This window comes from Thamnophis sirtalis, unplaced genomic scaffold, assembly GCF_051295495.1.
Source record: "Thamnophis sirtalis isolate CommonGarterSnake01/CBP01778 unplaced genomic scaffold, rThaSir2_p1.2 scaffold_4, whole genome shotgun sequence".
NCBI lineage: Eukaryota > Metazoa > Chordata > Lepidosauria > Squamata > Natricidae > Thamnophis > Thamnophis sirtalis.
The window spans coordinates 20,973,815-20,987,109 of NW_028261384.1; the positions used below are offsets into that span (position 1 = coordinate 20,973,815).

The following is a 13,295-nucleotide window of genomic DNA, read 5'->3' on the forward strand; positions in this document are numbered from 1 at the left end:
TTCAGGTGAGAATTGTTGCTAGTCTTACTGGGAGGCTGGCAACTGAATCTAGGTTCTTCAGCACAGAAAATATAAGAGCTCTGTCACTAATCTTTTGTCCAAACTGCAGCACAAAACCATATGCAACTGGTATGCAAATCCATATGTTCGGTGAATTAAGACTGCCAAGCTTAGAGCAGGCCCTGTAAAGAGTTCATCTAAAGTTTTTTCAAGCCAAAGGATTATTCCTACTATTTATTATCATCTGTTCTGGAAATCTAATATATTATTAGATACATTTAACTATTTGGTAGTATTGAAACATAGACTTTAATGTAGATTAAATACAGGTAATACCCAATTTACAACCATAATGGAGCATGCTCACACTGGTTGTAAGTCATGGTGATTTTAAAGCCAGTCACTCATATGACTGTCCCCATTTTGTTACCATGTTTCCTCGAAAATAAGACAAAATATTTTCTTTTGACCTCGGAATAAGTGCTTGGCATTATTTTTCAGGAGGACTTATTATTTTTGATGTGCAGGAGGTGGCGAGCGTGGTCATCTCAGGGCTGCTGCTGTGTTGCAATATTTTCGGGGAGGGCTTATTCTAATGCATGCACTCAAAAGCCCAATTGGGCTTATTATCCAGGGAGATCTTATTTTCGGGAAAACAGGATACCTTTTTTGTGGAAGACATCAATGATCATTAAACAAATCTGTCAAAATTTTGGAAGGGATTGTAAGTACTTTTAAGTACTTTCTTTAAATTACTGTTTATTTGTTTATTACTGAAATTACTGTTGTAGTTTCAAGGAATAGCTAAATGATTGGTCATTAATTGAGGACTTGAGAGACCGCCTACTGCCAATTACCTCCACTAGACCGATAAGATCGCATAGATTAGGCCTCCTCCAAATTCCATCAGCCAGCCAGTGTAGACTGGCAACTACCCGGAGGAGAGCCTTCTCGGTGGCTGCTCCGACCCTCTGGAACGAACTCCCCGTGGAGATCCGGACCCTCACTACCCTCCAGTCCTTCCGCGCCGCCCTTAAAATCTGGCTGTCCCGGCTGGCCTGGGGTTAACGATTCTAACCCCACTCGAATTGTATGACTGTTGTGTTCTTAAATGATGTAGTGTCTCCATGTTGTAAATTGTTTGTCCTTCCCCCCCCCCCTTTTGAACTGTGAGCCGCCCTGAGTCCCCCCAGGGAAAAGGGAGGCATACAAATAAAGTGAAAAATGGGGAAAAAAATGAAAAAAAGGACAACCTGTACCTGTAATTATTTCAATAATCTTCCTCCGAACAAAGTTTGACTCTTATTTAAAATATAAAAAGAGCATTATTAGCTGACATGTTAGTGGCACTTCATTGGACCAACCCAGGAAGAGTCATACATGTCTGAAACTTGAATATTGCATTGGTCACAGTACTGGAGTCAGTTGAACTAGTCTTTATTCTCTCTGATGAAACTCAAAAACAATGGAAACCCAACTACTGGGTTTAAAACGTTTTACCAAGTTAGAACTGGGAAAGCTTTTAATGGTTAGGTCTTATCTCAATATATTTTTCAGCAAGGGCTTGAATGGAATGTGGCAATGATGTTATGTGCATGAGGACATGCCATCCAATTTGTCTATAATCTTTCTTAGTTTTTTTTTTAAAGAGTTAACAATTTTTTAGAGCTTCTACTACAATGTAATCTCAAGATGATGTGAAATCTGCTAACGTTTTTCAGTTGGTGTTAGAAGGGTGTTAAAAGAGGATTTGGTGGCCATGTATGGCTCAGAAATTTCAAACCTGTCCATCCCTGGCCAAGGTGAATTGTATTTTTTCCTTGGGAAGGTGGGGGAGGAGTGTCCAGATATAAAAGAAATTCGACTGGAATTAAAACAAGCCTCCCCTTGATTAAGATCTTACAGATTAGGAGAAAGTTAAAACTATACTTATCCACCCACTAATTTTAATATTGATCCGTATCCATTTATTATGTGTTTCTTTTCAGGATTGTTTTATTACATTTCTGTAAGTTGCCCTGTGCTATTAAAGACATGGAAGCCTATGCACATTAGATCATGGGTGTCAAACTCGCCAAGTCATGTTACCGTCATGTGACATTTCACAATGGTTTTTTCCATTCGCAGACGTGGGGTGGACGTGACCTGCGCATGATGCATCTGAATTGCGGGCCGCCAGTTTGACACCCCTGAGTTAGATGGATTGCAATATGCTCGGTTTAAAGAGTGAAGCTGGAGACCCCAGATTCACAAAACCTATTATTCTGCCAATCTCTGTTTTCTTCACCTGTGCACCTCTCTCTTCATCGAGTTCTACAGTCATCAATGCCGAAGTCCCCTTCTCACTGACAGTAGAATGTCTCCCTTGCCAAAAAAAGTATACACATTTCTCTTTGCCAACGACTCTCGTCTGTAAGTCCCCCTTTTGTCTGCTTCCAACTGCAAGATCAAAACAAACACGTTGTAACTTGGAAGGCATATACCCAGCTGAGAATTCACAACCAAAGCTGCGCTAACAAACATTGTATGTAAGCAATTCAATATGCTGTTCAAAAGTACTGGGAGATAAATATTCAGACAGACCAAAATCTTCTGGAGACTGATCAGCATCCCTTCAAACAAACTCAATATGTTTGTGGTATTATACATGCCCATCGTGTCTTATTAAAAATGTGCACGTTTTTAAGTATAGATTTGTATTAATTAATTACATAGCAGACACACACATATGATATCACATAGAGGAATGTACACTCATCACTTGTTTTCTGCCTCAGAAGCAAAGCACTTCCTACAAATTAACATGGTAAACTCTATAATCAACTTCCGATGGCCTTGAATAGCCATTTGAATAAATAACATTTATCGTGAGATACAGGGAGTGCTTTCACCTTATTTAAGCATATCATTTATAGAAGCTTAAGTCATAATAAAAGATATTTTACTGACCTGAAGTGCTCACTAGATATTTCCACTTGACAACATATGTGTCGCCTTCATGAAATTGTCCAATACTTTGTTTAGGAAGCCTGCTATAATCAAATTCCAGGATGTGCCAGACGTCCACAGAGATGGTGATAATTTCGAATTGTCTCCCATCATCTCCTTCAATGAATCCATAACCACGTCCAATATTTAGTCCATCCAAGACAGTGCCAACGGTTGCCTGGGGGACGGGGACCATGAGCAGGACATCATATGGCTTTGTGTCAGATCTGGTTTCTTCCTGCAACAAGACACAACACCATTTAGTATTAGGCAGCAAGTCCATTGTTCATATCACAATATAAAGTCAAAAGTCTTATTACAGTGCTAGCGTATAAACAGCTTTTATCAACAATTCACTCACGCTGCTCTCCAAAAATTGTATTTCCAAAGAACTGAAAGTAATTCAACTACCCTCTGAATTTACCTGAGATACTAGGACTTGGGTTTCTGATGATAAACAGTCTCATGCATGAAGATCTCATTTATTTTTATAAGTTATCACCACCACCACCACCACCACCACCAAGAAAAGATTAAATCAATCTATTATATACTTACTGTATTCTAGTGACTACTGTGCAGATTTTAGAAAAAGTTTCCTAATTATATTTTCATTGAGTCAATCACTAATTTGGGCTGTTTATAAATCTACTTAAAACAACTTCTTTTGCCTAGCTGTTTTTTTTAAAGCAAGATACCTTTCATGCCAAAAAAATTTTTTACCATACATTTATCAAGTGATTCCTAATAAAATGATTATAAACAAGTAATAAGATTATAAACAAGTAAACCACCTTCTGAGGGGATTCGTTGGAATACTTCTCAGTAAGTTTCTTCAATTCAGTCCAATCAAGAAATTTTTCTTTAAATAGTATTGTCTCATTGTGTTCTGTGAGTCTGCCAAAAATGGCCCAATCTGGTCGCCCTTGTCCTTTTCTGAATGACAAAAAGAAAGAGAAACACATAGACTGTTCCAACATCATGTAACATTTTATGCTAGAAAAGAAAAGCCAGCCAACCAAAACTAACTAAATAAACAGTATGTCAGGGTTACAAATAGCATCTGAAATAAAAGCAGAGTCCAAGGCAAATTATTAAAAGAGCCGTATTGGCACATCTGGGAAAACCCAAATCTGAAAGCTTCCATGTTTTCCCACCCAGTTCAAAGTTCAAGATCCTGCCCCAACAACCACAAGCTCATCACATGGTCCAATCTTCCATTGCCACGAAGACAGAGTTCACCCATCCAGTTCAGGCCAGGTGCAGAGACAAAGGATGATCTTGACTTTCTAAGAGTCAATGTTGTTATGGCTACATATCACCCAACTTCACATAATTCCCCCTCCCAGGTTCCCACATTAGAAAGTGTGGCATGCCTGAAGTCCAAAAAGAAAAGATGGCTTGTAGGCATGACACAGTATTAACAAAATATGTAGCTCATAATTTGATAGTCATGAGTCTTGACTTTTGAAAACTGCAGGTCAATATCCCCCCCCCCCCAACTCTTGAAGATATTGAGAAGCCAATAGAGGCCTTTGGAGACTTTGTCCCCATAAATGGGAGACTGCAGATTCCGACTGTGACCTAGATATCTGAGAACCTTAATCTCAGAAAAGTTTGGGCAGTGACACCAGAGAAAATTGAAGGGCTGAAGGTAGCGTGGCACAGTACTGCAAGAAAAATCTTGTAAAAAATAATATGTCTTTAATCCTGGGAGCTGACTGAATTATACGTATGATAGCTGAATTTTATATTCATATTAGCTATGCTGGAATTAGAGTTGCATTATGAAGCTTCTTTGTATATTTATCCCTCTTTGCAGATAAGCAAATACTGGAAACTATTTCTTTGCTAATTATGCTTTAGTGACAAGCTATCTTCAATCTACGGTACCCTCGAAATGCTCTGCGCCTTGGAATCAACTTCCTCTCACTCTCAATTTGGTCTGGCCTTTCTATCTTTTCTTGTGTATTTCTAAACAGAAACTCTGATGACCTAGTTTTGCACTATATCCATATTACTTTTGCACCATATCCGAATTACTTTTTCCATTCAACATGTACATGATTACCTGTTGATTGCATGGAATTTACAATTAAGGACAATTGTATTGGTTTTAATTAGGCTGTGTTCCTGCCTACAATAAGACAGTTTTGATATATATCCAATGGTGGGCTGCTGCATGGTCACACATGTTTGGGCGGACCCTTAGCTTTGATTGGTGGCTGAGCCCGCCCACTCACCCTTGTGCTAAGATATCCATTTATAACTAACTTTCTGGCTTGTTCCCTCTGCTCTCAATACCCAACTGAGTTTCTCGCCACCCCTGCTTTACTCACTGGAGCTGCCTGAGTTGATTACCTGCTTCTTTGAAGCTTCGTTTCACTCCCAAAGGGGTGCGCGCAAGCGAATCTGCTACGCATGCATGCTCACTACCAGCGAACTGCTTGTGAACGTAAGTGCAGCCCACCCCTGTATATATCATATGTGGGGGGAAAACCTAGGGACACAACTTTCTAATAATTTGAAAAATAATATTGAAATTATTATCTTAACAGATTTCTTTTCTTAAATAAGATTAGCAACACCATCACTGTCACTAGGTTTGATACCTTGGAATAAGAGGATTGCATTCACCAGGATCCAGGGGATTGATGTCACAATTGGCGTAGTCAAAAGTCCCATTCCATAGGTGTTTGGCCAACTGGAAGGCAACTTTTCTTTGAGCTAGTGTGACCTCTTTCCCATGCCAAACATACACTTCACTTCCAAAGTCAAACACCAAGACCTAGAGAGAGAGAGAGAGAGAGAGAGAGGGGGGGGGGAGGGAGGGAGGGAGGGAGGGAGGGAGGGAGGGAGGGAGGGAGAGGGAGAATAAGGAAATAAGAAATAATTTTTGAATGGACAAGGGGAAATACAGAAACAACATTCAATTTTTATCCAAGCAGTAACACTTGTCAATATTCATTAAAATGCCCAATGAATAAAGAACAAAGGCAAGCTCTGGGATTGATTGATAGTCTTCATCTGGGGATTTTATGAACTTTTGATGCATATTTTCATACATGCTTATTTGTCTTATTTCAGGTGCCACAAAGCATTGTTTATATTGGAATGAACTAAAATTGTCCATATTGACCACTTCCCCTCTCCTTATTTTATTTAGTCAGACTGAGGAGGCATAAAGATGATAATTCTGTTTTTAGGCTAATTGAAAATTTAGCACAGCATCAAAGCATTAAAGATCCACTACTTTGATGAAACAAACCAGTTTTGAATACTGTGATTTGAATTTATTTTCAACAAACTATATTTAAGATTACTTAATGTAAGTCCTCCTTCGGGGAAAAGGGCGGCATATAAATGTAATAAATCCAATCCAATCCAAGTTTGAATACTGGAAACATGATGACTAGTGGTTGATCTAAAATTGAAGTGAGAGCTTTGAAACTCTTCCTTAAACTCATATGAAAAGATAAGGAAGAGGAGAAATTGTGTAAATTTAAAGCTGTCTAAAGCTTGTTTTCATAATACAAAACTGTGTGTAATGATACATCTGAGGGAGGCTAATCTATAGGAAGCAGGCTGTTCCTTGAATTGGTTATCCTTGGTATCTTTACCATGTCTGGTCTGCATTTTTAAGAAGCCTCTTCATTTTATATTACAGACATTAATTTCATTTGTTTCTGCTGCAAAACAAAATAAATTATAGATTATTTATAATGGAAATGCAAATGAAGCAGGACCATATGATGCTCTGTGACTTGCATGGCTTAGCTGATATATGAATTTACTTTATCCCTCTCTACTGTAGTATCTTGGTAAAATATATGATGTGCTACATTCTCCTCTTTCCTCTGTGCCTCTACTTCACTAGCTGTTAATGTAATTGTGTATTGCGTACGTTTTTTTCTACAATTCATTCAACTGCGTAAATATAATGCATACTTTGGATGTGATTGTTGAACAGTCTCCTTACGCAAATGCTTTTTGGCTGCCTTCTCTATAAGTCAGAATATTTGCAGTCATATAATTTCAATTAAAATAATCACAAGATTATTTTTTTGTTTAAGAAATGTGAAGTTTCCAATTTTAATTATACAAGTTTAATTATTCCACTTTAATAGTGCTTATTGACTTAGCTACCTTTCTAACTTTCTTTAGGAACCCAAATATTACAATCTACTTCTTATAAGGTTGCTTGGTTTTCTTATTTATTCACTGGAAGCTTTTAGGTTTATACACATTATGTTTGACAGTAAAAAAAAAAGACAACCAATTCTGAGCCCAAAGAGGAAATGAACATTTAGCATGTGAGAAAAGAAGATACAAGTAGCCCTCAGCCTACAACCACAAATGAGTACAACATTTCTGTTAATAAGCGAGACAGTTGTTGTGAGATACTGCAATTGCTTGCCAAAAGGCTCCAAAAGAGAATTATACAACCCTGGGACATTGCAACGGTTATAAATATGAACCAGTTGCCTAGCATCCAAATTTTGATCACGTGATCATGGGAATGTTACAATGTCATGTGAGAAAAGGTCATAAATCATTTTTTCAGTGCCGTTGTAACTTTGAATAACCCAAACAAAACGTTGCATGTCAAGGACTACCTGCCTATACATATTCATCAGCACTTAAGCTGGCTCTTTAAGACTGGAAATGCCTCTTACTATACCTCTTTTGAATTTAACAATGTACACTTTGGCATCTTCCCCCAGTGGTCGTCATCAGGAATAAGTTTATCATCAACCAGCCGGTAAATGCAATTTGTTTCTATTATTGCAGCTTCATACATCTCGTCTTCCTCTGGTCTTCCAGCCGCTTGAAAGAGGCAGACAAAATGAACATGTTACCAAAGCAGCCCAGGGATGGCAATTTAAAAAAAAAAGCAATTTAAGAATATTCTTACAAGAGGAAAATGCATGGAGATGGCAAAAATAAACCCACTCTTACCCTGATAGCTTGTTTGCCCACCAAGGAGTTTCCAGAATTCTTTGGCTGCATGAGTATGAGTATTGATGCCTTCTTCTATGGTCTGTATATAAGGAGCTCTGCAGCCAAGTTCTCGCTTTGTCTGAATTAAAGCTGCGAGCTCCGAAGCCTAAGAAATTGAACATGATTAGCTGAATAGGACTGCCTAAGCTTTGGGGACAATTGGACTATTCAGAAAAGAATGAATGTGTACTTGTTGCTAATTTTATGGGGCATACTAAACTGAAAGATGGAAACTGTGTCAAATACAGATAGGTTCCCTTGTTTCCATTTTAATGAGAACACAGCCCATTGAACTGCAAAAGTCAGAAAGGACTTCCTGTCATTCAAGACTTATTTTTTCTTCTTGAACGTGGACCTCTTTTCCCTGATGATTTTTAGCGAGGAAAAAAATTGAGAAGGGGGTGGTGGGCTGTAAGTATTTTCCCATCGACATTCATACCGTGTTTACAGACATTAAGAATCTTGTGCATGGTTATTTTTGCAAATGCCCGTGAACCTAACAAAAAGAAAAGAAAACCAAGGGTTGTGCCTATCTCAGACCTTCCAAGCACTAACCTTAGCTTTTTCTATGACGTTTGCAAACTCCCCTACCCACAGGAAGCAAAACTGTGGCGTGAGCAGCAAGAAACAGTCACCGCTATTAAGTGATGAGGCCCTTGGTTCAACTAATCTAGTTTGGACATGTCTTCTTCCTAAAAAGAAAAAAAAATCCAACAACATTCTATAAATAAGGGACTAGAGGCAACTTCTGGATATGTTTATTTTAGAAAGAGGACCTTCATCTCAGACAAATACATTTTCTAAATGACATTTAATGTGTCATAACAGCAGAAACTGAACATATGCCTGGAATAAACTGGCTTGAAGCAACCATTCACTTAAGACAAAACTATCAAGTATTTTAATATATAAATTAAATTAAATTCTTCTCATCTTTCTATTATCTATCTCTTTTTCTACTTATGACTATAACTTTATTGCTTGTATCTTTATTATTTATATTGTTTCATTTAGTTTCCTAGTATGATTTATGTTGATTGCTTATTTAGTATCCTATGACTATCACTAAGTGTTGTATCTTATGATTATGATGAATGTATATTTATGATGACTATGATCATGATTTATCACCTATAGCTTTTATGTACAATGAGAGGTTATGCACCAAAGACAAATTCCTTTGCCAATAAAGAATTCTGTCCTGTCCTGTTCTATCTTATAAAATAGAACGGGCAATCCATGATGGTTTGACCTGGGAATAAATTGCTCATTTTCAGCAATGAAGGTTTTTAAATATTTAAACGAAGAGCTCAAATAATTGCATTACATTGATCTACACAAGTTTTCTATCCCAAACCTTTCAAAATTGGTAAGGACAGAAAATTTTGCCTCTTCTATTTTTGCATTGTAACCATGTCACTATCACACTTTCAGCAACTCTTAGGATCATCTTAGGATATCAATCTTAAAACGAAAAGGTTATTTTAATGCATAAAAGCCTGCTGGATGATTTTGGGCCAATCACTAGTGAGTTCTAGTCCCATTTTAGACATGAAAGCCAACTGGAGTGGGCTGGTCGTGCTCTCAAGGTCATTGGGAAAATAGGAGAGGAAAGAGTATTAATTAGGTATGTTTACTGCCTTGTGTTATTCATAAAGATATAAGGTAAAAGTAATAAACAACTACTTTTAAATTCAAGTCCTTTTACTAATATTGCCAGATTTTAATGTGATTTTTAAAAAACGATATATGCCAGAGAACATGATTACTAGATAACAAGTACATTTATCAATGTATTAACCATGGTTACCAGCGACTTTCTTTCCCTTTCCCCATCTTCTCCATAGTTGAAAAAAAAATCACTGAAACTCATTGCCAATATTTAACATTTTGGATTAATTAAAAATGTAATTAAAAACCTACCTTTGATCTGTAAGAGCATCAGCTTCTTGTATGGGACAGCACTGTTGTTTGAATTCTGCTCCGTCAAATTGACACTACGCAGACTAATATTGCTGAAGTTCTCTTTACTTGCTAAGCCAGCAAGTGCTACCTCTGAGAAATTTGAGTTTGCAGACACTTAAGACAGACAAAGTAGAAAAAAATGACAGAAAGGGGAAAAAAGAAAATACAGAAAAAATAAATGAAAGAGCAGAGACATACATACATACAAAAACAAAAAAAGGATGTTATGTTTTGTTTCCAATATTTATTTAGCTTGGAACCCTAAACTTACTTTTTTCAACTTTCATCCTCTTCGACTCCACGAAGGCCACATTTAATCTCTGCTCTGTGTATTCATGAAGAATGTCTTCTCTTGCTGCTAGCAATTTTAAAGGGTTCTTGGAGGCCTGGACTCTGCGTGTAGGCCTCACAGCCCGTTTGTGCTCTGTTACTGAAGAAATCAGCCTGAAAAGCAAAAGATCTTCCCACTTAACCTACCATTTATCACCAGCTTTTCTTAAAGGCACGGAATACAACTAACCTCTACATCTACAACTAACCAATATCCAGAAAAGCAAAGGCTGCATTGAAGGCTTGTCAGCCAAAACTAGAGGCTCAAATACCCTCTTGTGCCTAAAGCTGTCGTCTTATTGTGCCTAAACAACAAAACACATCAGAACTGCTGTGACACCATATAAATCATTCTGAAGGGGCTACAGAGCAACACCTTAACAAAGTGATTGTGACCCACACAATAAAGTTGGCCTTGTGAGTAGTGGAAGGGTGAACATAGCTTCTGCAGTGAAAAAGGAACATGTAACTACTTATAGAAGGAGAGTTGGATGCTTTGACTATTTCTTGCATTATGATTTTCAATCCTGTGATTTGCTCAATATTCTTGTGATTTGATATGACAACCTCAATAGAAAGACAGAATTAATATGGGAAGTATTATATTTGGGCTGAAAATTCCCTAAATGCTAATTTAATAAATTGTTACAACCACTATTTGTCTCCCTCTCATTTTCTTCAAATTATAGAGTTTTTATTTTCCAATGTTTTTTCTTTAGCATTTCCTTTGTGAAAATTTGATTCTTCTGTCACCTCCTGAATCAGATGAGGAATAAGATGCAGGAAGACAAAAGAAGAAAAACTGGAAGTATTCCAACCATAAACACGCAGAAAAGAAGTTAACAGAAGTGATAATCCAAATTTGCAGCATGATATATCAGAAATGACTTATTCTTGGTCCTTACACTTCCACTAATTTTAAAGGAATGAAAGGAAAATTACTCACTTTGGTGAATTGGGATTAAATATGGCATCAAAGTCTTCATCCAACTCCACAGGCAAAGAGGGAGGTGGAAAACTCATGCATCGGTAAAATTTGGAAAATGTTTCTTCGTCATCCAATTTCATGACTTCTTTCACAGACTTTCCTGTGACTGTCAAGACTGTATCCTGCATTCCAGCAACTACAGAATACATTAAGATTATATAGTAATATTGTATATTATAGCAGTCTTTGACTTTAAAATTTCTATCACAAAAACATTCATTTTAGTGCTGGTCTGTCGATTTGGTACATAAAAGCATACCACTTTTGGTATGGTTGGTTGGTTGGATGGTTCTTTATTATCAATCAATCACTGTAGGGAGGAGGAACCGATTAGGTGGTTCCGCCCCAGGTGCCTGATGGACCCTATGGGATTTCAGACGGTGCTTGGAGAAATACATGACACTCTCGTCCACAATCCGGTGGAGTCCTTAGTCGCTGCTTGGAATACAGCAGCGGCGGGGGCCCTAAACCGGTTTGCGCCTTTATGACCTCTCTGAGGTAGTGGATCCAGGAGAGCTCCTTGATTCACCGAGGAACTCCGGGAGATGAAGCGCCAAAAGAGATGGCCTAGAGCACCGCTGGAGGGCCAGTAACTCCGAGCCGGACCGAGCACTGATGAGAGCCTTTATCAGGACCTATCTCGTGGCAATACGGAAATGTGTGCATTTTGCCACTCTTATTGCATCCGCTGAATTGCGCCCAGCCGCCTTGTTTAGAATAGCCTGCTCCCTCTTGGGAGGGATGCGGATGACCCTTTACAGGGTAGAGCTGAGGAATTTGTTCAGTTTCTAACGGATAAAGTCGCTTGGATTCGGACAGATCTGGACTCCAATTGCACGGTACCAACCGAGGTACCGGGGGAAGGTCTTGAGCGAATTTTATGAAGCAAGTTTCAACTTGTTGCTCCTGAGGAAGTGGACAAGGCCATGGGAGCGGTGAGTGCCTCCACTTGTATACTGGACCCGTGTCCCTCCTGGCTGATCTTGACCAGCAGGGAGGTGACACGTGGCTGGATCCAGAAGATAGTTAACACCTCTCTCTGGGAGGGGTCCTTCCCACACCTCCTAAAGGATGCGGTGGTGAGACCCCTCCTGAAGAAACCTTCTCTGGATCCAGCCATTTTGAGTAACTATCATCCAGTCTCCAACCTCCCCTTTGTAGGGAAGGTTGTTGAGAAAGTGGTGGCCTTTCAACTCCGACGGTCCTTGGATGAAACCAATTATCTGGATTCCTTTCAGTCCGGTTTCAGGCCTGGTTACAGCACGGAAACTGCTTTGGTCGCGCTGATCGTTGATCTCTGGGGAGCCAGGGATAGGGGTTATTCCTCTATCCTAGTGCTTCTTGACCTCTCAGTGGCCTTCGATACCATACACCATGGTATCCTTCTGCAATGGTTGTGGGAGGTGGGAGTGGAAGACACCGTTCTTCGGTGGTTCTCCTCCTACCTCTCGGACAGGTCGCAGTCGATATTGGTTGGAGGGCAGAGATCGACCCCTAGGCCCCTCAATTATGGGGTGCCGCAGAGTTCGGTCCTGTCCCCCCTCCTATTTAACATCTACATGAAGCCGCTGGGTGAGATCATATGCCAGCACGGGGTTAAATATTATCAATATGCAGACGATACACAATTGTATCTGTCCGCCCTTTGCCAACTCAGTGAAGCGGTAGAAGTGATGTGCCAGTGCCTGGAGGTTGTCAGGGTCTGGATGGGAACGAACAAGCTTGTGCTCAATCCCGACAAGGCCGAGTGGCTATTGATGCTTCCTCCCAAGGATGGTCCAGCTATTCTATCTCTCAGCCTCAGGGGTGAAATTATACGCCCCTCAGAGAGGGCTCGCAATTTGGGAGTCCTCCTGGATCTGCAGCTGACTCTAGAACATCATCTGTCGGCTGTGACCAGGGGGGCCTTTGCCCAGGTTCGCCTGGTGCACCAATTGCGACCCTATCTGGACCGGGAGGCCCTTCGAAGTCACTCACGCTCTCGTCACCTCAAGACTGGATTACTGTAACGCACTCTACATGG

At 39.4% G+C, this 13,295-nt stretch overlaps 1 protein-coding gene across 18 annotated transcripts in view; it reads right to left on the minus strand.

Moving 5' to 3' along the window:
• SVIL (supervillin) overlaps positions 1 to 13,295 on the minus strand; it is a 172,524-nt gene that overhangs the window by 14,030 nt on the left and 145,199 nt on the right. For all 18 annotated transcript variants that reach the window (XM_087712569.1, XM_087712568.1, XM_087712560.1 and 15 more), the window contains 10 exons: positions 11,231 to 11,408; positions 10,226 to 10,398; positions 9,913 to 10,068; positions 8,545 to 8,681; positions 7,948 to 8,095; positions 7,670 to 7,815; positions 5,601 to 5,776; positions 3,783 to 3,924; positions 2,950 to 3,226; positions 2,288 to 2,439 (listed from right to left, as the gene is read on the minus strand). In XM_087712569.1, the coding sequence (XP_087568695.1) occupies positions 2,288 to 2,439; positions 2,950 to 3,226; positions 3,783 to 3,924; positions 5,601 to 5,776; positions 7,670 to 7,815; positions 7,948 to 8,095; positions 8,545 to 8,681; positions 9,913 to 10,068; positions 10,226 to 10,398; positions 11,231 to 11,408 (1,685 nt within the window). The remainder of the gene's footprint in view (positions 1 to 2,287; positions 2,440 to 2,949; positions 3,227 to 3,782; positions 3,925 to 5,600; positions 5,777 to 7,669; positions 7,816 to 7,947; positions 8,096 to 8,544; positions 8,682 to 9,912; positions 10,069 to 10,225; positions 10,399 to 11,230; positions 11,409 to 13,295) is intronic.